Source organism: Lepisosteus platostomus, chromosome 8 (genome assembly GCF_059453375.1).
Source record: "Lepisosteus platostomus isolate fLepPlt1 chromosome 8, fLepPlt1.hap1, whole genome shotgun sequence".
Lineage (NCBI taxonomy): Eukaryota > Metazoa > Chordata > Actinopteri > Semionotiformes > Lepisosteidae > Lepisosteus > Lepisosteus platostomus.
The window spans coordinates 8,700,351-8,728,098 of record NC_142618.1 but is presented as its reverse complement, the minus strand read 5'-3'; the positions used below and the strand labels follow the sequence as shown (position 1 = coordinate 8,728,098).

The 27,748-nt window shown below is 40.1% G+C and overlaps 1 protein-coding gene across 4 annotated transcripts in view; it reads right to left on the bottom strand.

Moving 5' to 3' along the window:
• Positions 1 to 27,748, bottom strand: part of arfgef1 (ARF guanine nucleotide exchange factor 1) — a 93,494-nt gene that overhangs the window by 16,905 nt on the left and 48,841 nt on the right. For 2 of the 4 annotated variants that reach the window (XM_088642291.1, XM_088642293.1), the window contains 20 exons: positions 25,258 to 25,534; positions 23,456 to 23,572; positions 22,229 to 22,413; positions 20,920 to 21,053; positions 17,900 to 17,938; positions 16,696 to 16,930; positions 16,029 to 16,128; positions 15,727 to 15,866; positions 14,010 to 14,118; positions 11,363 to 11,564; positions 11,142 to 11,253; positions 10,280 to 10,485; positions 10,070 to 10,154; positions 9,379 to 9,544; positions 6,558 to 6,709; positions 5,794 to 5,922; positions 3,260 to 3,418; positions 2,441 to 2,591; positions 1,040 to 1,130; positions 61 to 101 (listed from right to left, as the gene is read on the bottom strand). In XM_088642291.1, the coding sequence (XP_088498417.1) occupies positions 61 to 101; positions 1,040 to 1,130; positions 2,441 to 2,591; positions 3,260 to 3,418; positions 5,794 to 5,922; positions 6,558 to 6,709; positions 9,379 to 9,544; positions 10,070 to 10,154; positions 10,280 to 10,485; positions 11,142 to 11,253; positions 11,363 to 11,564; positions 14,010 to 14,118; positions 15,727 to 15,866; positions 16,029 to 16,128; positions 16,696 to 16,930; positions 17,900 to 17,938; positions 20,920 to 21,053; positions 22,229 to 22,413; positions 23,456 to 23,572; positions 25,258 to 25,534 (2,830 nt within the window). The remainder of the gene's footprint in view (positions 1 to 60; positions 102 to 1,039; positions 1,131 to 2,440; positions 2,592 to 3,259; positions 3,419 to 5,793; positions 5,923 to 6,557; positions 6,710 to 9,378; positions 9,545 to 10,069; positions 10,155 to 10,279; positions 10,486 to 11,141; positions 11,254 to 11,362; positions 11,565 to 14,009; positions 14,119 to 15,726; positions 15,867 to 16,028; positions 16,129 to 16,695; positions 16,931 to 17,899; positions 17,939 to 20,919; positions 21,054 to 22,228; positions 22,414 to 23,455; positions 23,573 to 25,257; positions 25,535 to 27,748) is intronic. The other 2 variants (XM_088642292.1, XM_088642294.1) reach the window with 1 other exon arrangement.

Sequence of the window (27,748 nt, the reverse complement as noted above, 5' to 3'; positions counted from 1 at the left end):
TACTTGAATTATTTTAAGTCAATTTTCTTCTCCAAAAACATTTTTTTGCCAAATACTTGCCAATTGCATTGCCATCCAGTCTAGTAGATCCTGTAAATATCCTACAAGAACAGAGGCATAACAATATTCAAGTCAGACACACAAAACATTTGACAAGAATGTTCCAGCAACATACCACAACACTCTATTGTTTGCCACAAAGTCAGTATCTTAAATAGAAAGAAAAACTATTATGATTCTCCTGATGAGGTTTGACATTACAGCTGTAAATGAGAATTATTTTACAGTTTGATGGATCATATGAAGCAGGAGAAAGCTACGTGAAAGCATTAACATAGACAATGGAAGATAAGAAATACCTTTAATTTAATTTAACACAGAGAAAAACATGATAGTAGAGCTTTGTGGTTTGTTGATCTTTCTTTTCATAGTTAACATTTTGAGACCCCTCTTTTTGATCAAAGCTGGGAAAAAAAAAACAGATTTGCTTTGACTTTTCAAGGTAACTATTGCTGAGAAAGGAGATTTTGGAACTGGCCGAGGTTCAACATTTTTAAAAGCACTTTAGTCTCCACGACTTTAACAATGACTCGGGAATGTGTATCGGCCACATATGAAGCAGCTACGGATTTTCTGGAGCTCCTACACAAGCTCACAAAGTCAGAACAAGCGCTCGACAGTGATAAAAACTTGGTTTCCAAGCGCAAAAGAACGGCGCCAGTTTTAAAGGTGCAAAGGAACAGGCTGTGTTCACATCCCTCAGGAGAACGCCTCGTCAAGCCATGTGCTTCTCAAGCTGAACACAAAATCGCTTGCCAGTGTACCGGAAATCTCACCAGAAAGGCTTGGGTTCCTGCACATCTAGCAGATGAAGTGGAGTGCTACTTGAGCTAAAAGACTGAAACACAACAAAAACTTTTTCCCCCCTACACTGGGTAACCAAACCCCATTATTTATGTGAATGCGGATCTGGCCTTTAAGGGGGTAGCCAACGTTCTGTTGCACATACACACATAAATATTATAGAGAACTACTATACCTGTCCACGGCCACCACTACACTCTGTGAGCTGGTCTCTCCAATAGACTCCTGAATGCTTGCTATTTGCTTGCGATCTACGTTTCCACCAACTTGTAAGACAGAAGGAAAAATGAAAAATGAGAATTGGGATTCTGTCAGACTTTGCATAAAATACATCTATTAAAAATCAGAACTGTCGTTTTACACTGAGTGCTGAAACAAACCAAATTACTGTGGTATGTCCTACTTCAAGTGCCTTAAAAACAAGTTGTTAGCTTTCCATAACAGAACTAATTTTTGACAAATACAGTAAACCCTCGATGTAACAGACTTCGCTTTAAAGGACAAAATCTGCTAAAGGGAAACCTTGTCTGCAAAATCAGAAATACCAGACTTTTCCCACAACAGGGAAACATAATAATAAAACAAACCAAAAATAAATACAACATCGGCTTGAAATTCAGGAATAACTTTAGTGCCCTAATTGCTTTCGATGGGTGTCCCTTGTGTTTCGTGTGCTTTAGAGAATTTTATATATTGTGTATTTACGACAGATAAAATAAAGAGCTTTTATACTTATGAAAAAAAGGACTGTGTCGATTGCAATCATTAAAATAATAAATAAGAAGATCTAGAATGCATATATATCGTACTTCCTTTTTTCATATAATACTGTGTGTTTGGGTAGAAAAAAATTAAAGGTGTAAAAAAAATGAAAATTGTGATCGTGCGTAATTTTGCAAAAATCAAATGAAGTGGTTAATGTTTATGTTTATTACATAGTCTAACTAGGTAAGCAGCATGTTTTATACTAAAAACTCAAACCACACTGTGAATGCTAGTTATTATTGTTTTCATTGTCATTTTTTGGTGAAAAACATAAAAGTAGGGGTGACATTTTTGGGGCCCGGAACGGATCATAATTGTTGCACAATAGGAAATAATGGAAATAGGTTTTTCTTTTTATGAATTTTCGCTAGCTGAAAGGGTTTCTGGAGACGACTTATGTTGAAAAAAGAGGTATGGGTGTATTTGTCTAGTAAACAGAGGGTTTACTGTAAATGTAAACAGCATTCTGCAACTCTGAGAAGTTGTCCTGAGGAAATGTGGATCATCATCAGAGTATAATAGAGGAGTTTACTGCCATGTGTAGACGTGCACTGGAATTCTTATCCACGCTGATCTCTCGGACATACACAGTACAACAGGCAACACCACACAATGTAGACAGTACATTACAAACATCATAAATAATAACACAACAATAAATATGTTATACTGAAAAAAAAACATGGTAGACCATGCAAAAAGTGCAGATGTGTACCGAGTCTGAGGCAGTGCAGTTAGCTGTTAAGGATGCGTACTGCAGTAGGATAGACATCAGATCTGATCTACGCGGTCCGCATGGTCTTAAACTCACCCAGACCCAGGCCGACATACTCGTCAGAGCTCAGCTCCTTGGTCCCGGCGATGGGTCCCTCTTTGCTGCGCACCGTCCCGGAGATGTAGCGGGCCTTCACGCCGGTTCCGATCAGCTGGGCCAGTTCGAGCTGGCTGATGCACTTCAGGATCTGCAGGCGGGACAAGAGCACGGGGGTGGGGGAGGAGTCAGGGGGCGGAGCGGTGGCTCTGTGGCTCAGGATCTGCGCCTGTGGCTGGAAGGTTGCTGGTTTGTATCCCGCGGCCGGCAGAGGAATCCTACTCCGTTGGGCCCCTGAGCAAGGCTCAACTGCTCCAGGGGCGCCATATAAATGTCTGACCCTGCGGCCCTGACCCCAAGCTTCTCTCCCTGTCTGTGTGTCTCATGGAGAGCAAGCTGGGGTATTTGAAAAAGACACATTCCTAATACAAGAAATTGTATATGGCCAATAAAGTGATCTTAAAAGGATTAGAGCCTCCTCTCCATTCTTGCAAACACAGCGCGCAATTCCGAGGAAACCCCAGAAAGAAACAAAAGCCTGGAAACGAGGGGATCTGAAAGACTGGAAATATTTTGAAATATACTCAGAATAAATTTAACTGGGCTCAATTCCACTGGTCAAACTGTAATATTTTATTTCACGCTGAATTGCTAACTTTTGTTACATGGGCATGAGGTATTACGATGGGTGTAACATCTTGGAAAGATAAAATTCACTGACAGCTTAGGAATTAATAATGTGTGGTAAACACTCCAAAACAGTCATAAAGGTGGGGCACAGCCACCCCTTCTGTATGTGATATTCCAGCTCCCTCTCACCTCATGCCAGGAGTTCCCTAAGTAATTGCCATCTGTATGAGCCACTGTGATGAGGGTCTTGATGGTGTCTATGTTCTTCTGCTTCATCTCGGTGATCCCGGAGCTCGCGGTCAACAAGGTGAACCTGGCCAGCGCCTGGACGTACGCGTCCCTCTCCAGCTGGACAAGCAGGGAGCAGAGGAAATACCATGTGGGTTGGGCTGAGCAAACTAGCTTGCCTGCGCTTTGCAATGCAGACAGTGCCAAAAAACACAAACCTCACGTCTCTGCATGAATTCAACAGTATCAATTATCCAAATCATTTCTATGAATAAAATCAAAAACGTCTAGACTATTAAGGTCCAATGGGTTGAACACTTAACATTATTTTATGTCAAAGGATTCGCACTGAAGTTCCAATTTCTCAGACTGGCTATTAAAGCTTGGCAACAAAATAAATTCATTGTTTTCTTCATTAGGTTTTACAAATTCTGAATTAAGCACAAACTCCTGAAGTCTGTGAAAATACTGTATGGCTGCCATCTTGTCGCCAACCGCTGGTTTCACCATGGGCGAGACTGAGAGTTCGCAGAAATTGGGACGGAAAATTGGCCCTTCCTGCTCATTAGTCACTGTATTGACCAACATAATGTGTTGTATGAGCAAATAAATACAGGTTGTGCAGCAGACATTTCACCACAGAAATGTTCCAACGTGATCCGCAGGCAGAGTTAGCAAGTAGTATGTGTTGGCAAAACCGTCTCAAAGTTGAATTCAATTCAAATGTACTCATTCAAATCGGCAGTCTAATTGAAGGATCTAAATAACATGGTGCCTTGTTTTCATTGATTTCAGAACATTATATATAAATTAATACAGCAGCAAAATTTGCTAGGTTTAAAGCATGTGCTTTATTGCAACAGCATAGACCTTTTAAAATATTGTTAATTTGGGATAGATCATGTTTATTGAAATTTTCTCTGCTTTGGACTTGACATGATTATGTATCCTGCCAGGTCGTTATATGAAATATATTTTCATTTCAGATACTGAACCCAAATCTTGTGCTCAAAGCAGATGTTATTTTTATCATTTTTGCTCAGAAAAAGCAACCAATGAAAATAATGCAGTGTGGGGGTGATATCAGTTCTTGATAGAAAAATAGCAAACAAATCTATATTAATGATTTAAGTGATCCTTTTTATCATACTTATGTTAAAGTTAAGATGTGGATTAAATCTGGTTTTCCAACTAAGATTAATATTTCTACGGGATTCAAAGAGGTTCACAATAGCCGCCTCATGTCAACAGAAGTTCTGTTGTCTCGTTCTGAATCGCAGACAATGCTGGCAGTGATGGTCTATTCTGTGATGTATACTGGAGGTTTTACCGATAACCACGTACTTTCATTGTGGTTTGAAATTAACTCAATGTTGATTGTTTCTGACCTTAAAATATAAAAATAGTGGTGCAGTTCCTCTTTAAAGGGCACATCCTCTACAGACTTTAAGCATGTTTTTTTTAATATCCAGCAACTCGCCATCACTCCTCACTTAACACCGTGTACATGTTATGTTTAAAGTCAAATGTAGTGTAGTTATTTCCACAGTTACACGCACTGACAAAACAGCACAAGAAATGGATACAGAATCCAAACTAAGATTGTGGAAGAATTAATTCCAGGTAAGTGTTTAGTATTTTAAAATAAATGTGCTATTTCTGCATGCAACAGACTGCAATAGCAGTTACTAAATACATCAGAAAGGTTATACAATAATAGCAGATGTTGTATGATGTTGTTTTCCCTTTAGACACAAAGGCAATCAAATTTCTCTGCCTGAAAAATTGAACCTTTTTTGATTTTTTTGTTGTTGAGAATTCGATCGCATTTTTTAGAGCTGTTATGCTGAAGTTTTAAAGACACTATTGGATTTCACAGATTCAATTTTTTGGGACAAGCACACTACAAATAAATGCTGGAGTGTGATTACACTTAAATCATTTACAGCTAGCATTTCCAGTTTCTCACAAATGGATAAAGCAGATAGAGATAGAGAATACACGTGGTTTGAGCAGGAGCAAAATTGCTTTTTAATGACCACTTAAAAGACCTACAAGATTATATATTTTAGAGCAGTACTTTTAGGGTTTTTTAGGGATTTGTCTCATTGTTACAATCAATATCTCTTCACAGTATTAAAAGCCAGCCACCAGAAGCACTAAGGTAATAATTTCCTCTTCAAACCCAAAGACAAAATACAAATCCTGAAAGGGGTATAAGAAGCGTATAATAAAAGACTTTAAGCATCAAACGGATTGAACTAAAGACTTGTGATTATTAATACACAGCTGAGATGTTTCATACAGAGGAATACCATGAGCTCTACATGTCATAAAGAAGAAAAACAGATCCAATAAGAAGTCATAGAACTAAAATAAAAATAACTTCACAAAACTATGTAAATGCATAATGGATTGTATAATTAAGGATTTTTTAAATTAATAGTCAACGGGAGGGGATTTAACTTTAATCTTGAATCTGTCTTTCTAGTCACCTGAATAGCAAAAATGCAAGCAATCCTGATGGCACACCGTATCCCCTCAAGGCACAGTGAAGCCACATCGGTGTCATCACAGTCTTGCAAGCCAACACTGAAGGCAGCTAGGAACGGGGTCCAGGCCAGCTGTGGAAAGAGAAAAAGGCTGCAAATCAGAACTGATTTTTCAAAAAGATGCATATGAGAGCAGAAGTAGAGCAACCTCCTCCATATCCAGGAGAAAACCCTCGTCATCAGCCGCGTGCAGTTACATGAGCAATGCGGTAAGAAGCACTGAAATCTTGGAGACATGTCAGAGATCAATGCATTGAGGCGGAATTTTCTATACGTAGCATGATATCTTAGCCACAGTGGTTTTGATCCGACGATGAGCAAGCTTTGACTTTAGCAAACAAAAAGGATGGTGATTGAGAAATAAACAGGTTTCAGCCAGACGAAAAAGTCTTCAAAAATGAATTACAAAAGTAAAAAAAGAGATAACGATCCAACTGTCAAAACGAATTTACTTGTCAAGTCTGATAACTAAAAACATGCGGATAACATATTAAAGATAGTGAACATGAAAGATTATTCAAATCCACTTGCACCACCGTACAAAGGTGATTTACTTTCAGTTCACAGATAAAACCAGATAAATCCAACCTTAACCACAGGGGCGATGACACAATTATAAATCTCACATTGTTTTTTATTTTAAACAAGAAATACAAAGCAGCACGCACCACGGTGAGCCGAACAGGACCGCCGGGAGTCGGGCCTACCTTGAACATAGGCCGAACGTGCTCCAGGTGGGTGGCGCTGGTGAAAGGCGCTTGGACGTGACTGACGGCCTCCATCAGCGCTTTGGCAGTCTTCGCCATCTGCTCCATCTCCACATTGTACAGCAACCGTCTCTGCTTCTCGCTGGCCACACCTGGCGCAAACAGCACGGCGGAGCGTTCAGACTCGGCAAAACCACACCTCCACCGGCACAGACACACGCGCACGCCGCCCTGAAGTGTCGGTGTGAGGGATCCGTGAAGGTTTTCTTTGTCACTGCTTCTCACGTGGCTGTCGAGACCCTCACCAGACTAAGTGGCTTTCTGATAAAGGAAATGCAGATCTTCCTCATACATCTTGAGCCTTCCCATCTATCCATTTTCTGACCTCTATATCCAATACAGGGTTGCCGGGGAGCAGGAGCCTATCCCGGCAAGCAACAGGCCCAAGGAAGATACAGTACACCCGGACAGGAAACCAGTCCTTCACAGGACACACACAGACACAAACACACTCGCTCCAGGGCCAATTTTCCCAGAAGCCAATTGACCTACTGGTAGACATTAGACATCCAAACTGTGCTCATTAAAATAAAAAATGGTGAGTAACTATATAATATATATAGTAACTACTGGATTCAACATCGAAGTATTAATATATTCAATACCAAGTTATTGCGCACTGAAAGGACAGGAGACATATTTTTCTAGCACATTTTTTAGCCATATTTTTGTAGCACTTTGTCACAAAAGATCCTAAGGAGCTCTACATACAAGAGGGGACCCACTGAACTAGAGCACCCACCTGGGTAGCATGTAACAGCCAGCTGCCCCTCTGCACTGCAGGTCAGCTGAATGGATGGGGAAAAGGAAGGCCTGATTGTGCCCAAGTAGAAAATAGGCAGGAAACCAGGTTTAACACCCCTGCTCTTATTAACAATGCCAGGGGCTCTTCCATGACCAAGCAGTCATGAATTCGGTTTAATGTCTTATCCAAAAGATTGCATGCCCTACAGCATGATGTCTCTGGACAGCAGAGTGGGGGAATCACACCACCAAATCCTACCAACGCCACAGCCAGCAGCAGCAGTGCGGTTTTCTTTAGAGGTCTCCTATCCTAGTATCGGCCAGGTCCAGTCTTGCTAAGCTTGTTTCATCTTGGTATCTCAGTCACAGGTGGTGAATGACATACTGTAGCTCACTTTGCCCACTGAACTGGAAATGTCTGGACAGTAAAATGCTTCCTGCTCTTCATATGAGCACTTGTACTGGTTGGGAACCCCACAAACAACCTTTAACTGCAATGTTTAGCCACTCTGCGAAATGATCTCTTCTTTATACTGAACAACAGCTTCCAATTTGATTTTGCCTTTATCCTCTATTATAAACTCTCCATCATTTCAGATGGTCTTTTTAGACCACAGAGCAAGCATGACAGTAAATGTTATAATGAAAATCAAGTGGACAAAAAACAGGATAGGCAAGAAAAATACTGTATGGAATTGCAAAAGAATAGAGATTACATCATTTATAGAAAGGGGTTACGTGTACGTGTTCAGAATCACTTTTACTGTCAAATCCTTTTCTTATTTGCCTCTGACTTTTTCATTTTTGTGAGCAAACATTTTTAGCTTTGGACTGGCATTAAATAAATATCCCAGAATGTATTCAAACCTATCACTGTAATTCCACAATTATGAGCGGAAAGATTTTATATCCCTTAAGGCAAGAGTGTCCAATTCCAGCCCAGGGGGGCTGGTGTGTCTGCATACTTTCTAGGTCTGTATAAAGCAAAAGCTAAAAGGAAGGAGAAACTGTCAAATTGGTCCAATTAAGCCAATAACAAGCTGACGTTTGTCAACAAACAAAATCCTTCAGACACACCGGTCCTAGACAACTTGGATTGGACACTACTGCCTTAGAGAGTAAAGCCCACACTCCACGTGTTAAATTCCGGGATAAATTAATAGAAACAGTCCAAATCTGTTTTCTCCTTCTTTGTCAGGATTACAGCATCTCTTTCAGCTGCCATAACACTACTTCAAGAACTCAAAGGTAGTTTTTAATGCAATGTAAATTGTGTTAAATCAATTATATATTGTTATAATAATAACAATGACTTTATTTAATGTATGTATTCTTAAATAATTGGTAAATCTATTTATTTATTAGGAATTAAGACAGAGATCCTAAACATGACATTTATTAAAGGTGATAAAACATAACAAGCTATTTTAGGAAACACAGGGTTGTCTCTTCCAGCAGACAACATTTCAGTATCTATGAAAAGTCCCAGCTACTGTAGCAGAAACAGACAGCCACGTAACAGGCCAAACTCATGGACACCAACACCAACACGAACTTTCTTCATTGTCTCCAACGTTACCAATATCAATGCTGTAAATTCATTTGAGCAACACTGGCCTTCAGTTCCTTCGTCCTCTTGAAAACTACCACCTGTGAGCACTTGAACGCAATTCCACTCTGGAATCACCAATTGTCCTGACTACTTGGTCATCAGAGATCCCAAGCCCTTTTTGAAGGACTATGGGTGTTAACCCAGGGGTCCTGGATAAATTCCACTCTGGACTTGCACAAACACCCTAAGGCTTCACCTTAATTCATCTGTTTAAGACCTTTCAAAATTCTCTACATGGCCTACTGTAGAATCGGGCTGCTGGTGCATATTTCCCCAGGTGGGGGCTGCACTTCAGTGCTGGACAAAGTGGGTTTCCATCCTATACTGTATGTAAAGTGCTTTGAGATTCTCTGGGATTAAAGGAGCAATAGAAATGCAAGGAATTATAATTTAATTCTATCTTACTCTGCTTATTTGATTTAATCGTCAATTCTTTCGTCTCCTTCATAGAAATCTTCTTTCCAGCAATTTCATCATAGATGGCTGAAAGATATTCCTCAGGCAGGTCTTTACTGTCATTAATTCCTCTGTTCATTTTAATGTATTGCTCTTTTGTCATTTTGTTCTTCACCTACAAGAAAAAAACAACAAGGTTTAACCATCAGTGTTTAAATTCTCACTCAGAGGCAACAAAGCATTTCTAAAGCTAGGACACAATTTGTTTTTTCTCAACCTGTCCCAATTCACAGCTTACAATAATGGGATAAAATGAGTGTAAAGTCTAACTGGAACAATGTTATGTGTTCTCCCTCTGTGCTTGAGTTTGATAGAAATAAAGATACATTTAAGTATTTTTTTTATCTTACATTATGGATACTAATGCATTTAAGAAAAATAATACAGAATAGACATTTTACTTTTCAAGCTGTGTTTTTCATTACGACTACATCATTGTACAACGCATCTTATCGAGTGGTTGTTTCTGTCGATCTGTTTTGTTTTGGTACTACAGGGTACCAATCTGGAGAATGGGTCGTGCCATTTGCTATGCTGGGACAGGCACCATGGGGCACACAAAAACTGCATTACAGAATTCACATCTATAGAACACAGGACACAGGACAAGAAAGCAAGGCGATCTGCTCCAGAAACCCACCTGTGGACTGTGGAGGTCTGTCGTCAGCATGATGATGGAATAAGCGAGGACATAGGCGGTGTCTGCGCTTGCAAACAGAGTTTGCCTAAAAAAAAAAAGGAGTTATGCGTGAAACACCTCTGCGCATCCACAGGAACATATATGAAGGCGCTGTCGATACACAAGGTGAAGATGCAGTGCTCATACTGACTCCTAGCTGTACATACTGACCCCTGGTTGCATTCTAAGTATCTAGCAGCAAATTTCTCCATCAACCGATCGATCTTCTGAGCTTCACCGGGGAGGCGGAATCCCTCCAGGAACATGCGGAGCGCGGAGACAAAGTCCTTGCCCTGGAAGTCCATCTGGTCCACGTAAGCGTACATCACTTCCTTGTTGAAGCGGTCGTTGTCGCCCAGGAACTCGCCCACCTGGGTCTGATCGCGGGGGGGGCAAGAGAATGATCTTTACACGACAAATCTGACACAGAGGCCGGCCACTACACATGTGCAACACAAACACACTTCTGTCTCTTACAGGGTTTAACAAGAAATCAAGTCTTAAGGAGAGTATATGATGCTTTTCCTCCCACAGAAGGAAAAAATGCTTTACATACAGCAGGAGAGCCACTCATTTATGTGCAGAACCCACTACTGAAGGCAACGTAAGGCAACTGTTCTGTACCAGCAGCCCTACCAAAAAGCAGATCTCGTGGAGAAGTGAGAAACTACTTCAATTACTGAATTAAGGCAGCAAACATAAAGAGGCTAGACTATATAAGCTATATAGACTAGACTATATAACAATGTAAAAGTATTTTTTTTTGGACTAAAATTATAACACGACATTTTATCAGTTACCTTAACACATATGACAAATGAGTGAATCAAAATTCAATCAAGACATACTGTAAAGAAAAAGGAACCCTTTTGTTTCATTCCATTTAATGCACAATGCATTCATGTACAATTAACTGTTTAATGAATCCTCATCTATTTTAAGACAAAAAGTTGAGGAGTTTTCAACAAATTTCAGCCCGATGAAAGAAATCCAATTAAGGAGCCACACACAAAACAGTCAAGGGGTCTCTTACAGAGTCTAGTCTTTCCTCCTGGTGCAGAAACTGTGCGATATCTTCAGGGGTGGTGCCGAGCATTCCTTGCTCTTGCAAATACTGGATGCCTCTCTTTGGTTTTTTATTGAACCTGTGTGGGAGACAGTGGTACAGTCTGTTACTACCCAGTGGCCTATTACTGTAGCTCCTCTCCTGCCCATGTGTCAGGCAATGTGCACGTAACAGGCGGGCACACTTACAGGTCAATGCCTTGCTCGATTATCTCTTTTTGCTGCTTGAGAACCTCAAATTGCTCAGGGTTGTCGGTTCCCGACATCTGCGTGCTGTAGCTGCCTATTCCTGAAGATGCCGTGGAGTCTAAGGAATTGATGCTTCCATACCGGTTGATGGTTTCAGGGTGTTTAGTTTCATTGGTTTCTTGCTCTGAAGGCTTTTCTTGGCCTGAGGGGGGAACACAGGGAATACAGAGAATACCGTTAATTTACTGCATACAGCAGATAAGTAAGAAGGGGAGTACTTGCTATTTAATAATAACAACAACAATAATAATAACACACACCTAGGTGTGTACTGGGTGTGGAAGTCGCAGTAACTATGCACCAGAAACTGACTGTTGACTGCTCACAGTATTAAGGACAGATTTTAGGCAGGCCAGATTTTACAATCCCAGCAAGGAATTAGCCAGGACACAGGACCCTCTTAACACATTTTAAGTCAAAGGACAGAGCCTCCTACAGCACAGTGCTTGCAGTCACCATGCTGTGGTATAGGTTATGAAACTGTAGTCCAGAGGGAAACATTTCACATACAGGTGCACTAACATCACCCACAGCAGAAACCTGGCTGTCCTCGGGGGCCCTATGATCAGGATTGCTGCACCCCTGTCTATACAGTAAGATTAAATATGATGTCAACATTATAACGCACTGGACTGGAAACCACATTAGAAATGTCCTATAAGGCTTGAGACAACAAAAGCTATACTAAACCATCAGGCAGGGCTCTAAGTCTCAGCGTGGCCTTCAGCAACAGGCTTGAAGCAAAGGGAAGGCTGGGCTCCAGGGAGCCCTGCAAAGGCAAGATAAATCTACTGCTAGAAAAGGAATTTGCAGATGTGTGCTTCTGATCTTGTGCTGCCTGAATAGGCTCTTATTACTGCAAGTACTGGAAAGCCTCTGAAACATTCTCTGTGGCAAGATAACATCCTGCGCTGGTTAACCCATCTCTCCCATAGCTGCGGTCTATTCACGGACAGAAACAGGAGGTGCGAGAAAAATGATCACTTATTCCAAGTGGTATTACCTTGCCTGTATTCAGATTAGTGAAAAACACATCTATAGCTTCTGTACTATTTATCTGTGCAATAGCTATAGAGAGTATTTAAGCTGAATGGATTTTTAAGCGTAGTCTCAAGGCAACCTCACGGTATTTGTAAATACAGGTTCCTGCCACAGTGTGGTAGAGAAGTAATGATCAGTACACATCAGCGTACTGTTTCAGCGTACCTCTGCCTCCAACAGTGGAGGACGATTGTGAAATGTATGTTGTGAGGAACTGTACTTTAAAAGGCCGTACTTTTGCAAATGATGTGTATATATTTTGAGTACTAAGCAGATATTCACGGACTTTCTGAAAAGAGAACAATTACAATTGCTAAGCAAAAAGGACAAGCCAAGGAAGGTACTGCATCTTAAGAAAAAAAAATCAACTACCAGTGATGACAAAAAGCTTTTTTAAACCCATCACCAACTGAAACAAAACCTTAACTACTGTTACTAAGGCAACCTGCTTCTATCAAAAAACAAAATCACTTCTTTTGTAGTTACCTGCTCTTCCTGTTGAAGCCAGCCCATGAAAACCAGTAAGTAGTAACGCACCAGTAAGATGAACAAAAACAAGATTTAGGGAAAGAGACATTTTTGTAGAATATCAATTTAAAACATGTAAAAACAATTCCTCACAAGTGAAAAGAAATCAAGAAATATTATTTGCAAGAGGATGAAAAATGTCCTTAACATTTCATGTAGTTCAAAACTCTGAAGGGACATTAAACTGCAGTCCAAGCATCTGAATTATTTGTGCGTTGAACTTGTGACGTTTTTTAACTGCTCCAGAACCTCACCACTCCAAATTCTTTTCCACTTCGAACCGAAAGCAGTCAGCAATTTTGTATTGCAACAAACACAAGGTGTAAAGATACATGTTGTTTCTGCGAGATGGGTACGGGTCACAGCGACAAGGTAATTTACGATGTTGGTTTCATCAGTCCACAAAGAAATGAATCTGTTGCCCTAATTGAAAACCATCAGTCAGCTTCAGTAAATCTTTTCTATAGTGAAAAGACTGCAGTATCAGCAAAATACCTCTATTCTTAATTCTATTACTTAATCAACAGTCACCTTGGAGAATCATGGATTAATGCTCCCAGTCTGCCTATTCCTCTAAGGGTATCTGGTTACCTCTCCGTGAAATAAGTCAGGGATGTTTGATTAAGATAAAGTTGCAGCCCCTGTGCTTCATTTCACAGCTTTTCAAAACCCAGGAGCCCGCACTGAAACAAACACTGCCATTCATTTTACTTCACCTGTCAAAAAATACTGTAAATATATCACTTTCTCCAAAAGTGTTAACAGGGAGGTGGCATTAAAATATGATGAATATTAAAGCGCACTGTCACTTTGTCTTGCTGCTTTGAAGCACTTCACATCATCCACTGTATAACCTTTCAGCTTACTCACACAGGAAAATGTGTCTCTGTTTAGTGATGAATCTATAACCCTACACCCCACTGCTAAAACAAGCAACACTGAAGAGAAAGCTGCTAGCATTTTTTGTCCTCAGTTGTTTGCATAGGGTGAAGGGTTTTGACAGCAATTCAGGTCTTACCGAGGCTAGTCTGAGAGTTTGGATTGACGTACTGATCTTTACTCCACTCTACCATGCATTTCAGGATAGACACCAAGCACTCCAAACCCTTCTTCCGTAGGCTCAGCTCCTGAAACACAGTTTTAGAACGTATTTACTATATGGTAAGTCAAATTGTTTCAAATCACAGAAAGAGAACGGTGATTGGCATACAGTGCCATCTGTAATGCTTGACACACGGAGAAAACCTGGCTTCAGTTAAACTTTGTGGGCCACATTCATAAAACATTTACATTGCAGTAACTTTACCACTTAAGTTTATTGAAAGAGAAATGACCAAAATAACATAATAACATTAAATGTGTTTTAGAAACTCTTAAATTCCGATGTTGTGAGATGTGTGTCTCTTCCCATGTTTTTTTATGTGTAATTTTCCGTAAGGAAAATCCAGGTCGTAATTTAGCATGTTGGCAGGACTTAAGCGTAACGCAAGAAAAGCATTTAAATAGCCGCTCTGAGATTTCTTTGTAGAACGGATTTTCAACTTTTTCTCGCAATTATGTCCATCTTTGGGTACTCATGACTGAAATCCATGCTGTGGTGATGCCCCGTCATCGAAAAGAGGCTGTGCAGAGGGTAAGAGAGCTGGAGGGAAAGTATCCGCTTTTAAACTAGTGGTGTAATTCTGCAAGGGAGAAAAAGGATTTTTTTCTCCAGTACTCTCTCATTACCATCTTTAAATTTTGCCTTTGTGACAGCCTGCCCACCCTCCAATTTGCGCAGCGAGTCAAACATGGCAAGTACTGCATGCTTTGTACTAAGATGTTTTTTTTCTCTTTACATGCCATCACAGTAAATTATTTTAATAACATTTTAAATGGAAGATGCAGACTTGAACAGATAGAGACGCTTGCCAAACTCTCTCCTCTCTTTCCAAGTTCACGTCTCCAGAATTAAAACGTATGTGTGCTTCCTTGCCTATGTTATATTTTCGGGTTGTGATCCCTCTTCCTCCCGTTAGGGTACTGGGGGACCCTAGAATTCTAAAAGTCATATGAAATGGAAGCGTCTGTATTAAATGCTGTGTTCAGGAGTTGTGCTTGGGACTCTGGATTCTAAAATGGCTTCTTCGATTGCAACAGTGGGTACTTCAAGGGCTGCAAGAGATTTCACATACACTGCTCAGTTAAACTCAGTTAATAATGCTGCCGGACAAATTGGCAAGCTCCAGGTCGATGCTGTAAATCCAAATTTGCTCCTGGTTAAAGGATTAAATAAAAGTCCTCCATCTTACTGTGAGGGATTGGCTAGCGCCTTAGTTCTATCAATTGTCATTTTCCCTTCTTTCTTGGGAGGAAAAAGCCTATCTTGTTCAGTTTAATTGGAACAAGATAAAACCCCTATATCAGTGCCCTGTTGAAGAAAGTCTCTGTGCCGCACGAAAAGTCTGGTCTCTTCGTGTAGACCTCATTTTAATTAGCGTTAGTATTGAATCGCTCTGTTTGTGATTTGTTCTGTTTTAAATAAAAAAAATATATAGAAATGTGTTATTTGACAAAAAATAACAGTATCTGCATTTTACTTTATTTACTTTATTTCTTTTTCACTTATAAACCGGAAATAGCCTATAGGTCATCCACAAATTACTTTTCCTGAAACCTTATGTGGGAATATGACAGAACCTGAAAACCTGGAAAAACAGAGAGTCACCTTAAGCCTGCTCATTGTCACCTCTTACCTGAACGGGAGTCATGCCGAGCTCGTGTCCAGCCCTTCCTTGCGCAATCTTGGAGAGGTCATTTACTAGCCTTTCAAATATATTAGCAGCATTCAGGTCACAATCATAGTTCACATAAATATCCACCACACTCTGAGCATCTGTAATGTATAAAAACACAAATCAGAACTAGGCGAAAGGTAAAGATACCAAGCACCAAATCAGCCACAGGTAAAACATGAAAAAGAGAAAAGCCTACTGTATGTACAGTAGGAAATATACTATACAGTTAACACAGCACAGAGTACTATAACTCACTGCACCTGCACATATCCTGGTAAGAGTCTGAATAACCATCCATTTATGATCAAAGGAGCTTGTGGAGGTCTCCAGAATGTAAAGAAAGATCTCCTTGAAGAAAACCTGAAAAAAAGTTAAAACTATGCTGCTTATGCAAACACATGGTATATTTATATACTATAGCAAAGAAACGGAGTTCCAAGTGGGTAAGCACCACTGTTTCTAAATGCAAAATTAAAAACTCACTGCTGATTATTCTAAATAATTTATTTAAACAGTGATTTAATTCAGAGACTTTAGAGAAGGATGCATACACAGGATGTTTGTTAAATAAAAAAAAAAATTACAACAGTTATTAACATGGTCTTAAGAAAATTCCCTGCATTTCACATTTTCAAACAGGCAGATTGACAGCAATGTCTATTTGTGATCCAGTGAGAATAAATGATGAAACAAACTTCCACCGAAACTTAAATCAATTCTAAAATGTCTCGCTATCATTGAATTGACAACAACTTTATAATGCCTTTAGTGAAGAAACCCATTTATAACACTGTCATGCTGAGGTGCAGCTGTACATGATGTACCAATTTAAGTGAACAGCATGGGTGTTATAAACAGATAAAAAGTTTTCCTTGTTTTGCAGAACCTGAAGAAAAGTCAACACTTTAAGTGTAAAAAATACAGTACCTCAATTTGCATCTTGAGATGAGTCTTGAAGTTTGAAAGCAGAGTGAGGAATATTGACAAGGAGAGCTCAAATACTTCAGGAACGGATGAAACACCATTTTTTGACAACGCTACACAGAGGTACTGCTTTATAGCATTAATAAACATCTCATTTGTTTTGAAGATAGGCCCCGCATTTTGTAGAATTGACAGGAGAAGCTGGAGGGATAAAACCTTTGATCGAAGTTCATGAGACCTAAAGAAGAAGAAAGGAAAAGCTCACAAAAGTACCGGAAATTCATATTTAATTAAGAATGATGATAATAGTGAACTGAACAACCCAGATTAAGTTTGGTTAGTTTCCCAATTTCAATATGGCTGACATACAGAGTACCCTTAGCTTCCAAAGGAACTGGCCTGGTAACAGAAATTCAATTTGTCTCCCGGACTGTTAGACTGGTATTTCCTGAAGATGTTTGGACAACAAACACAGAAAAGATACCCTTAATGATCAGATTTTGTTATGCTAAAGATTTCATACTAGAGGCTTCACAAATTTAAACTGTAAGAAAGATTCAAACAATACAAACACAAATATAACTAAAAAGGTTTTGTTTTCCAAGAACTTCAGATGTCACCATTTCCTTTCCTAGGCCAGTTACCTTCAGGCACTTCATTCAACAGAAGTGTGTAAGAATCACCTGTTCTGCATTCTGAATATTCATCCTATAAAGAGGTGAATATTAGACCTACTGCCTTGTCAGTATGAAACTGACGACTGCCCCTTTAGTATGAAGCCAGATCCTTCATTAAACTGAAAAACAGTGAATGAAAATCAATTTAGCTAAATCAATTCATGACCCATGGCACTGGTTATTATGTGGAATAAAGCTCAACTATGGGAACTGCACAAAGGAAATAAGTCAAAATCTGTACATGCAAAGGCACCTAGGTTTACATAATTATCATCATCAATGTCCATAAAAACTGTGCTCACAGTCTAATGCTCAAAAAGCATCAATAGTTGATTCTGAATGTAGCGTGAATTGGCTGTAAGTGCAGAGCAAGCCACTTTACACACCTCTGAGAGAGTCAGACACCAGAAATAAAAGCAGCGTTCCAGAATAACTGTTAATTAAAGCCCTGAGCCCTTAATAGAAAGAAGTTCTTCGAGCCTCTGAAGATTTCAAATTCACCACGGACCACTGGCTATTACTTAACTTACTTCATCCAGTTTTTCCAGGAATTTTTTCCTGCTGTCTTCCTGTAAGTTACAATCAGACTTAGTCTACAGTTGGCTGAAAAGAGAACCACCTGCTTAACTTTATTTTATGACTTAAAGAAAAACTAAATGTAAGGTGGTACTAGTAATCCAGTATTCTCTGAAAAAAGCTAGGTTTAGAACACTCAAACTACAAAACAATTACCAGTTTTCTTATTGTTAGCATATCTGAACATATTTTACTCATTAGAGAAGTCAGTGTTGTTTAGGCTTCCTCAATCCAAAACATGTAATTGCTTGAACTTAATTTCTGACAAGAAAATAACACTTGGAACAATAAACATTGTAAATGAATATGTAAGTACATAGACCGTACATTTAAAAATACAGACTTCAATGAAAAGCTTCCTTCATCTCTCTAGACATGAGGATGGAAGCTCAATCCACTTTCTAACCGCTTAAACCAATTCTAGGTCGCAGGGGACACACAGCCTATCCCAGCAAGCACCAGGTGCAAGGTGGGATACAGCCGCAGGTCTCGCACACAGAACCACCTCATTCACAAATCGAACTGAACCTCTGCAGCAGCAGAAGCTTGTGTACGTGTCATTTTGCGTGACAGAATACTACCTTCTGAAAATGACCAACAGCCTTGGTATTGTAACTGTTCCAAATTCATCAAAACTCAACCTAGCTCAGGAAAAAAGGCTAACAAGTATGAACACCAGTTCAGTTTAACACAACCACAGCTCCTGTTTAAACCTGACTCTGAACTCAGAGGTGAGGGTGCCTGAGCCACACTGAGCAACACCTTTGGTTTGGCTTTTTTTGATATCGGGCAAGAAATGATTTATCTTCTGATGCACAATGCTTATTGTGAAAATCGCTTTGTCTAGCAACCTAAACACACTCTGATGTTTTTTTTCCCCATCTAACAGACAGACGGTACACAGCCTGAAATGTTCAACTGGGCTGAGTCAGCACAGTGTGGGCGGAAGGCTGAAGATACTGTACGAAAGTCACAGTGCCTGCACAAGTCTCCTTCAGCTGGCCATTTCTGAAGAGGGGTCAGGACTTCACATATTAAAGTTCAGCTGTGAAACATTTAGTTTAGGAACATATATAGCTAATATTTCTCATTTCTAAGAATGATAAACAAAATGATAAATGAAAAGATGAGAATTTTTCATCCCTACTGCTCCTCTTCCTTCTTTGGAGAAATAAGCTTACAGCATAGTGCCTCTTACAATCTGCTTATTGCTGAGAACAGGTCTACAAGGACATGGCAAAGTTTACAATGTTGATCACCCAGAGCTCTTCCCAGACTTTATTTTGATAAAAAAGTGCACTGTACTTTGGTGCTTGTGCTCCACTGTGAAGGGCAATATTCACTTCAACATATTCAGCATTTCACTGTAGTGTGAACAGCTCTTTAATGAGGAGAGGTCATTCTCTACTACACCTAAAGAGACAGAAGGGCTCACATCCCTTGGAAAACTGCAGAACAGGACATGGCAGTTTCTAATGGCAGCACACTACAAAATTTTTCATGCCCATAGAACGTTTTACAAATGTGCAAGATGAATAATAGATAAAACAAACACTAAAACTTTCAGAACCTTACGACAAAAGAGAAAGAGAAGAGTTTCTCAATGAAAACTAATGTTAACTGTCACAGATAGACAGTGAAAACTGTCTAGCGTTTTTGTATGAATATGCAGTCATTAAAGCTATTTTTTAATTTTAGAAATTAATTTTATTGTTAAACAAAGAGCATTATACTTTCATAAAACACCCAGACCTTGGAGTCTGGAGCAAATATAATATCTGGCATTTAATTGTACTGTATATCCCCATTTGAATAAAAAACATGATTAAAAATGTTCCTGAAAAGTTTAAAAAAAACATTTTAATTTTTTTTTGCCATTTCTAAAAAAAATTATAAAGCCACAGGATTAGGAAGATTACATTAGCAAAGGAAGTGTTTTAAAATTCTTTACTTTTAACTAAACTGAATATCTATCTAATCACAATAGCAATTGAACGCACCACCAAGCAGGTTCTTATCTGCTCAGAATTACTAAACAGACACAAGGCAACTGAGGTCTATGCAGCTAGAGAGATTTCAGAGATGTTATGTAAATCTACACACCTTACTGAATAACCAAAGAGCATGATTAAACCTAGCACTGCATTTAATGTTAAAAGGCCTATGAAATGGATCAGTGAATTCACAGAGGGTGCTTGACTCCAGTGTTTCCCTATGCTTGTTCTGAGCAGCTCCAGTGTGTCCGACAGTTTCCGTTCCAACTGAGCTCTTTAATGCTGGCACTCATTCAACTGACTGGCTTCTTTGCTTGTTTACACGTTGGTTTACCCTTTTCTGCATTCAGTCCTTGGTTTCAAAAACACGGAATTTTAAGTTTCGTTATGCAGTCTTTCCTCAAGTTATGAGTTTGCTTACTTATTTCTGTCTCAGCAGAAGATCACCTTATTTGTTGATCAATATATAATGAGAAGACACAGGATTGATAATGTATCAAACGCTCAGTGCTTTTCTTCATTCTCAAGTGGTTCAGTTGGTTACATTTCAGCTAAAAGCTAAACAGGGGGAGTTCCAACACTGACAAACAGGCACAGGGCTGATAAAGTTCTACAATCCCATTCAAGCTTTTAAGAGCTGAAAGCCATTTTAAAAATATGCCTCAAAGAGAGAAGTGAAGTCAACTACCCTGTAATAAAGACCTCAGCTGGAACAAATACCAGAAAACATACAGTAGGAGTCCCCCATGACCAGTGTCACTGTCATACATACTACAGAACCTGCATGATACAGTGAAAGAAATGTTCTATCTTGTTTTTCGGTCTACTGTGTAACAGGAGAGCTAATGGAATTTAACAACTGAAAATCAAGCAAAGCTGCTGCTGAGTATTATGTGGTTCAGACTGCTTAAATGTGAGCACCAGTTGTAAAGTGACACCAGTTATCACGTTTAAGAAAAAAGTACACAAAATAGGCTTACTTGGGATCAGGGGGCCCATCTGAAAGGGGTTTCATTGAAAGCTTGCACAGCGACCTAAAGACTAAAAAGGCATCCTTTTGTAGAATGTGGGAAAACTTAGCACCAGGAGAGGGTCCTGTGGTCACTCCAGATTCCTAAGGGGATAACAACAGGGAATTACAGCAATTCCATTCACTGAATTGAATTTTTATAACACAAGAAATCCCCTGACAGAACATCAAAATCTCAATCTACTGCTTGTAGCCTTCCTAAAAGAAATGGAAATTGATTTCATAATCACGGTCCATCAAAAACCAGAATAGCACAGATTGTGATAATGATGTTAAGAAACACTATGTTCTGTGATCAGGCATATATTTATACCATTTGCTGCACAATAGAAACACAGTACAAAACAATAGCTGTGAGTAAACAGTTGCGTTTCTGATCACACAGATGTCCAGCACATCTTACAGTCTGAGATCGTATGTAAAAAGACGTGCAACATTGTACCTTAGAGAAGGGGTTCCCAAATCCTGTGCTTTGAGGCCCAATCTCAGTTACAAAATCGAACCCTTAAATGACTTCACAATAAAATTAATTTGAACCATTTGAGTGTTTTCAGCTTTTAAACATGCTGGAGGTTGCCTTTTAACTATAGCATTTCCGTAGAACATAACATTCCTAAAGTCTGAGAAGAAAACAAAAATACAGTCGAACCCCTTGTTTACACTTTTCAAGGTTCTCAAAAAAAGTGTAAACTGTGGGAAAAGGTAATATAGACAAATATTCAATCACAGAACATTAAACATGACACATCTTTGGTATCAGATTCTTCGCAATTGTGTTTAATGTAGAAATCGTGCTATTCAGCCAATTCGCTAATTCAATTCAATTCGCTAAACTTTTTCCTCAGGGGAAATGGTCTTCCTTTCATTCTTCCTCTCCACGTTGGGCTTTAAAACACATATTCAATTTAAAAAAAAAAAATGCACAACGCACACAAGACAACCGTACAGCACAAACACTGAAACAGGAGGCTTTGTTTTGGTTGGGACTGGAAGAACAATGACGTACTGTACATAGCGGGGGAAAAAACGTAAACACCGATAACGCAAATACGGGGTTCGACCGCACTTGCAATTATTTTAAATCAAGCAGCTCGATCGCTCAGTTAAGGGTTCGATTAGGTAGTGGAACGAAACCCGGTAGGCGTGTGGGCCTCCAGGACCAGAATTGGGAACCGCTGTCCGAGGGGAAGGTGCGCTTTAAAAGAGTTTGCTCCCGGCACAGGAGGAGGCGCTGGGAACAGCCGAGACGAGCGTCGCACCTGAGTGTCGTTGGAAGAGACGGACAGCCTGTCATCGGGCAGGGACGGGGCGAAGCTGGCGGAGATGGGAGTTCCAGGGATGCCGTTGGCGTGGACGTGCTCGCTGTCGCTGCCCAGCCCCCCTTCCTCCTCCAGGGAGCCGAGGGTCCCCTCTGCGCTCTCCCCGCCTGCACTTTCCCCGGAATCTACACCGAGGTCAAGCAAGGGCCCCACTTCAGCGCAGACGCCAAACCATTCGCACAAGATCAAAACCGACGACGCAGAGAGGGCAAAGGAAACCATCTGAATCATATTTCATCTGATGAGTGTCTCTCCTTTTAAGCTGATTTAACCAAATGGATGTGAATGAACAGAGGCAGTACAGGTATCATAAGCTACTAAGTGGTTTGTAGTGAACATAGTGGTTGATTGAACTCCACCGTTAGAGCATTTTAATTCTTAAATGTAAAATGTAAAAATGTTAAATGTTTCTTAAGTAAAACAAAGATGTCTATAGCTGATATGCACTGTGGGGTTTTTTGTATGTGAATTGAATTGTATTGTTGACTGCACGTGTTGAGGAAAAACAACAAAACCTTAACAAATAACAAAATGCAAAATTAAAAGGAGGAAAACTGAACGACAGCAATTACATTACTAAATGTAACTTCTGTCGTATTTTGTGGTCAAAATGCTCATACTTTCTGTCATTTGCATTTAAAGAAATTTGAGCATGCAACATGAAATGGCATTAACAGCCAAGAAATGTTTTTAATTGATTTAGTGAGCAAAAGGCAATGTGCACAGTGCTTCCTGAAACAATACACAGTAGTTCAGGTGGGTAGCTGCGTCAGCCTGCGTAGGCTGCAAAGGAACAAGTAACAGGTTTATTCCATGCTGAAAAAAGAAGAAAGAGAACACAACGTTTCGGCCGTGGAGTCACGGCTGAAACGTTGTGTTCTCTTTCTTCTTTTTTTCAGCATGGAATAAACCTATTACTTGTTCCAATACACAGTTAGGTGAGCACTGAATGGTTTTCCTCCGGGTTAACTGTTCAGCTAACTGAAAGGACTATAATTATTGGACATTCACATTCATCGTTGAACAACAGTCCCAGAGGCGTCATAGTTCCCTATTGGTAAGCAGTCCTACTTACAGTAATTTAAGCAGGTAAACTTAAGTATTATGTCTTTCACTACACTGTTTATAACAATTTAATACTTGTTTCAAATGGCAAATTTAAAATACCTCCAACAACAGTGTTAACTACTTCCTTCAAGATGCTCTGCACGATTTCTTGAGCTTTTTCTTCATAATTAGGTGCTTCCTCTTCATCAATTACTTCCGCATCATGTTTAGATAGACCTAGGGACGGGAAAAAAAACGAACGAACATTAAAATAGTTCTAAACGACAGGAGGCCATTCGGCCCCCGTGGTGGTTGGTAGCTAATCGATCCGAGGATTTCCGACAGCCTTTTCTCGAAAGAAGTCAAGGTATCGGCTTCAACCGCAGGGCCGGGTAGCTTGTGCTGGGCTCCCACAACCCTTAACTCACAAGCACCTCCCATTCTCATTTTCAAAAGCAGCTCTGGAGTTCCCACTTGTGTCCTCTGTATTGTGCTCCACTGTTCGTCCAGACGTCCACCAGCTCACTCTGTCAGTGCCCTGCAGGATCTGGAAGACGTGAACTGTGTCCCTTTGAAGGCTGTGCCTCTTTTCCAGTTGGCACTGGACCTCTGTGTTGCCGGTGATGTGTTAAAAGAAGAGCAGCTCGCAGGCTGGTGTGTGAGAGACGTCTGCCCACACGTCCGCATTCTCCCAGGGTTTGTAGCCACGAGAGAGACATGAAAAACACACAACTGGCTATTCCCAATCGGCCTTCTTTCAAAACAGCAGATGTCTGCCGTCACCACAAGGTTATGTTTTATTATCTATACATGTTGCATATATATGAACTGGTTCTAAAAGTGTTGCCATTATCCTTTTTTTTTCTTATTTTACTCAAATATGTGCCAAATCGCTTCTAGTGTTAGTACTAACCATGATAAGCAGTTATAATTTGTTTCTTGGTAATAGTAATAGCCTGTTGAATAACCTTCAGAGTAACAATTTCATGTTACAACAGGTTATTTTTAATACTGTTCTGTGCCTTCATACACTACACTGAAGGCATCACTGCTGAGTCATCTCGCAATGCCAGACTCTAGAGACCAGTATAAGAGAACAGTGGCATTAATCCTTGCTCCACGCAGGACTCTGCCTGACCACAGTAGAGGTTTTAGTTTTCAAACCCTCTCCTGTTGTAGCATTTTCCCTGTAAGGTCAAATATCGAACGGTTTCAAATGTCAAGGAAAGCTAGATCTCTTTTGAAGACATTTCTTTAGTGTTCCCTCCATACGTACTACCTAATGCACAATTTGTATTTACAACATTTTGAATCAAAATAGCCAAGAGCAGGACAAAAAAAAGTGATTCATGACAGAAAAATTCCTCCTTTGCAACTTCTTTGAAAGCTGTTAACTACTTCAAGGCACGGAGTTTTTTGATGGTCTGTTAATGACCAATAGTGAGCAATGAAATGCCTCACTGATCGAGAGACAGATCTGTGGATTCAACCAAACAGCTCTTTTCCTACGTGCCCACTTCACAGTTGTTGTCAGCAGCCTATCAGTTTTCCTCTTCAGCTCTCGGCAACAGTATTTATTGGCCCCGCTGCCGAGCTCCTGTATACACCAAACACTGGTCCTGAATAAGAGACAAGAATCCTCTGCATATTTTCTAAACCACGCAGTAGCATTTTAACACATTAAGCAACAGTTCTAATCAAAATCAGCCCACCAATTGGCATGTTATGACTAATATCTCACCGTAATGAAACCCAATTTAAAACAATCGCTGTGTGCGACTTTGGCTTATCAGGGAGGGCTCTGAAGCAGCACTGCTAATCTGGAGGAGTCCTGGAGGCCTGGGTAGGGCTTCCTTGTGTAGGAAAGGGGTAAAAAAAGAAAAAAACGAGTGTAAGATGCAGGGAGACAGCGAGAGATTTACTTTCAGCTGCGGCCGTGGCCTGGTCGGCCTCCGTCTGCTCGTTTTCCGCGCTGCAGAACTCCGATCCGTTTTCCGGCTCCGGGTCCTCCTGGGCGCTCTTTTCCGCCTCGCTGGCGGTGGGGGGCGCCCCCCCGTCGGGCTCCTGAGGTGGCGGCTTGGCCGGCTGCTCCTTCGGCCTCCTGAGCCGGGGGGAGTCGGGCTCGTGCTGGCTGACGGGGGACTGCTGCAGGTGCTGCTGCCTCTGCCGCTCCTTCTCCATCTGCCGCGCCTCCTGAAACTGCGGCGACACACACGACATCGGGGACAGCGGTGAGAGTGAGCCTGCGGGCGGCGGCGAAACGCCTTGCGGATTTACCAGCCCCACAGCTACCAGCCAAGCTAACAACGCATCCCGTTCTCTAGGCAAGAAGCATCACTGATGCCTTGAGCATCTCCCGTCTTCGGGAACAGGCCAACAGAAAACAAAAATATTCACTCCAGCAAGGAATTCTGTAACCCAAGACTGTTTCTGTTACGTGATCCAATTAAAGGGTGTTAAGCATGGCTTTAAAATCAGTTCTGCTTGAAAAGATTGGTAAATAGCAAATTAATTTACTCGTAATACTCAAAATGTCTTTAGGTACAGTGCTACTCAGCATATAGATTCACTTTCACATCCCTCTTAGGAGCCTGAAAGAGCACAATACCCACTGTATATCAGAAGTCTAAAGAAAGGTAGCTTGTGTCTTTCAGTTTCTCTTCAATTCCAACTGGCCACATTCTAATCACGGGAAATTGTTGACAGTGGTTGAGGTGCTGCTTTCGCCGAGATGTAAGAAAGTTGTAAATTGTGTGCTCCGCATCAGCCTTTGCTACTGTACTGCTCCCTGCCCTCAGCACTGCAGCGTCGTGTCACTAGGCCAGACCCTGGGTGCAATACGAGCCAACAGAGGTACCACCATCATCCTGGACCCACACATGCAGCTTCTACGGCTTGTGTCTTCAGTGATTTGGTTGCTCACATCAATTTCTGTCACGTACGGTGATCACTCATGAAACAATATTTCAATATCGACCAGACTAAGAGGCAGAACAAAGACATAAAAAAGTATGGCTCAGGCAGCATTTCCTTTATAAGGCGGCCTTGGTCTGGAATACTCTACACAATCTAAAAAGCAAAAGCAGCACTTTGTGTTGCACAGTTGTGCTGCTCCACTAATTAAGAAATTAATGAAGAAACAACACCTTTAAGAAATGTACAGTAAAGAAAACTATTAGAACAAATGCTCTATACTGACATTTTAAAACCATGGTTATCTTTTCATATTAAGAAAATATATTTTCTACCCGCCTGAAGGCTAACAATATTGTGGGTCCAACAAAATCAGCTTTTTTTATAGGTGAAATACCTGTCCATTTAATTTGACAACTGACTAGGTTTTTCTTCACTATTTTCAAGCCTAGTCACACTGACACACAGAATTTGCTATTTCATTTACCTGTAATACTCAAAATATGTAGGTGCAGCACTACCTAGCATATAGATTATATTGTCAATTCTCCTGCACTTCTTATTTAATTTTAAATCAAATTCCAGATACAAAAGGGGCATCTTAAAATGACTCTCATTAATTTTCTAGAAACAGATTTCATCATTGAGTAGATGAAGTACTGTACAGTATTAGGGACCCATATCCATTTACATATGACTTCCTGATGAAATTATTAGTTATCATGTTTTTAAAATGGAAATCATTAGAAAAAAACTTTCTCTTAAGTTAGTCATTTTTGCTTACAGTTAGTCTGTGCACTGATTGTGCACTGAACATGCCTCCAATTTTACAATCTAAAAATCACAGAATTCCTCTGCACAACAGCAAAGCAAGCAAAGGTTCCAGGTTGTAAAACAAAAGATAGTGGACTTCAAAGCTAGGCCACACAAAAATCGAAGCACAACAAATTTATGCACAGGCTACAGATATTACTCCTGACATGAATTTGCGAACACTTACAGAGACTGACTGAGCTGAAAAAATGCTTCTTCTCAACAGCTTCTAAGAGTTGAAATTTAATTATTTAAAGAAGAACTCAACATCAGTAATGCGAATGACAACACATGGGTTTGCATTAACAATCAATTACAAATTAAAACATGTGTATCTCATTATACTTTAATGAAAAAAATCCAAATATTAACATAATTTTTTTTAAATCGGTATTCTAAACATTGCTTTTCAGGAAAGCTTAAATATACTGCATTACCTCTTTGAAATAAATGGGAATGAAACACATCAATATCAATGGCTGCATTAAATGTCCTATGTGCCACATTTAATTAAAACAAACCAGTAAATTTACAAGGACTTCACAGGTGTATCATTAATATTAGGACTGTCATGGTGAATCTGAAAATCTGATTGACAGGATGATGTGTTTTACGGTCTAAAAAAGATAATTTTGCCCGAATCAATTGAATTTTGTGGTGCTTTGATCCAGATATAAACAGAACAGA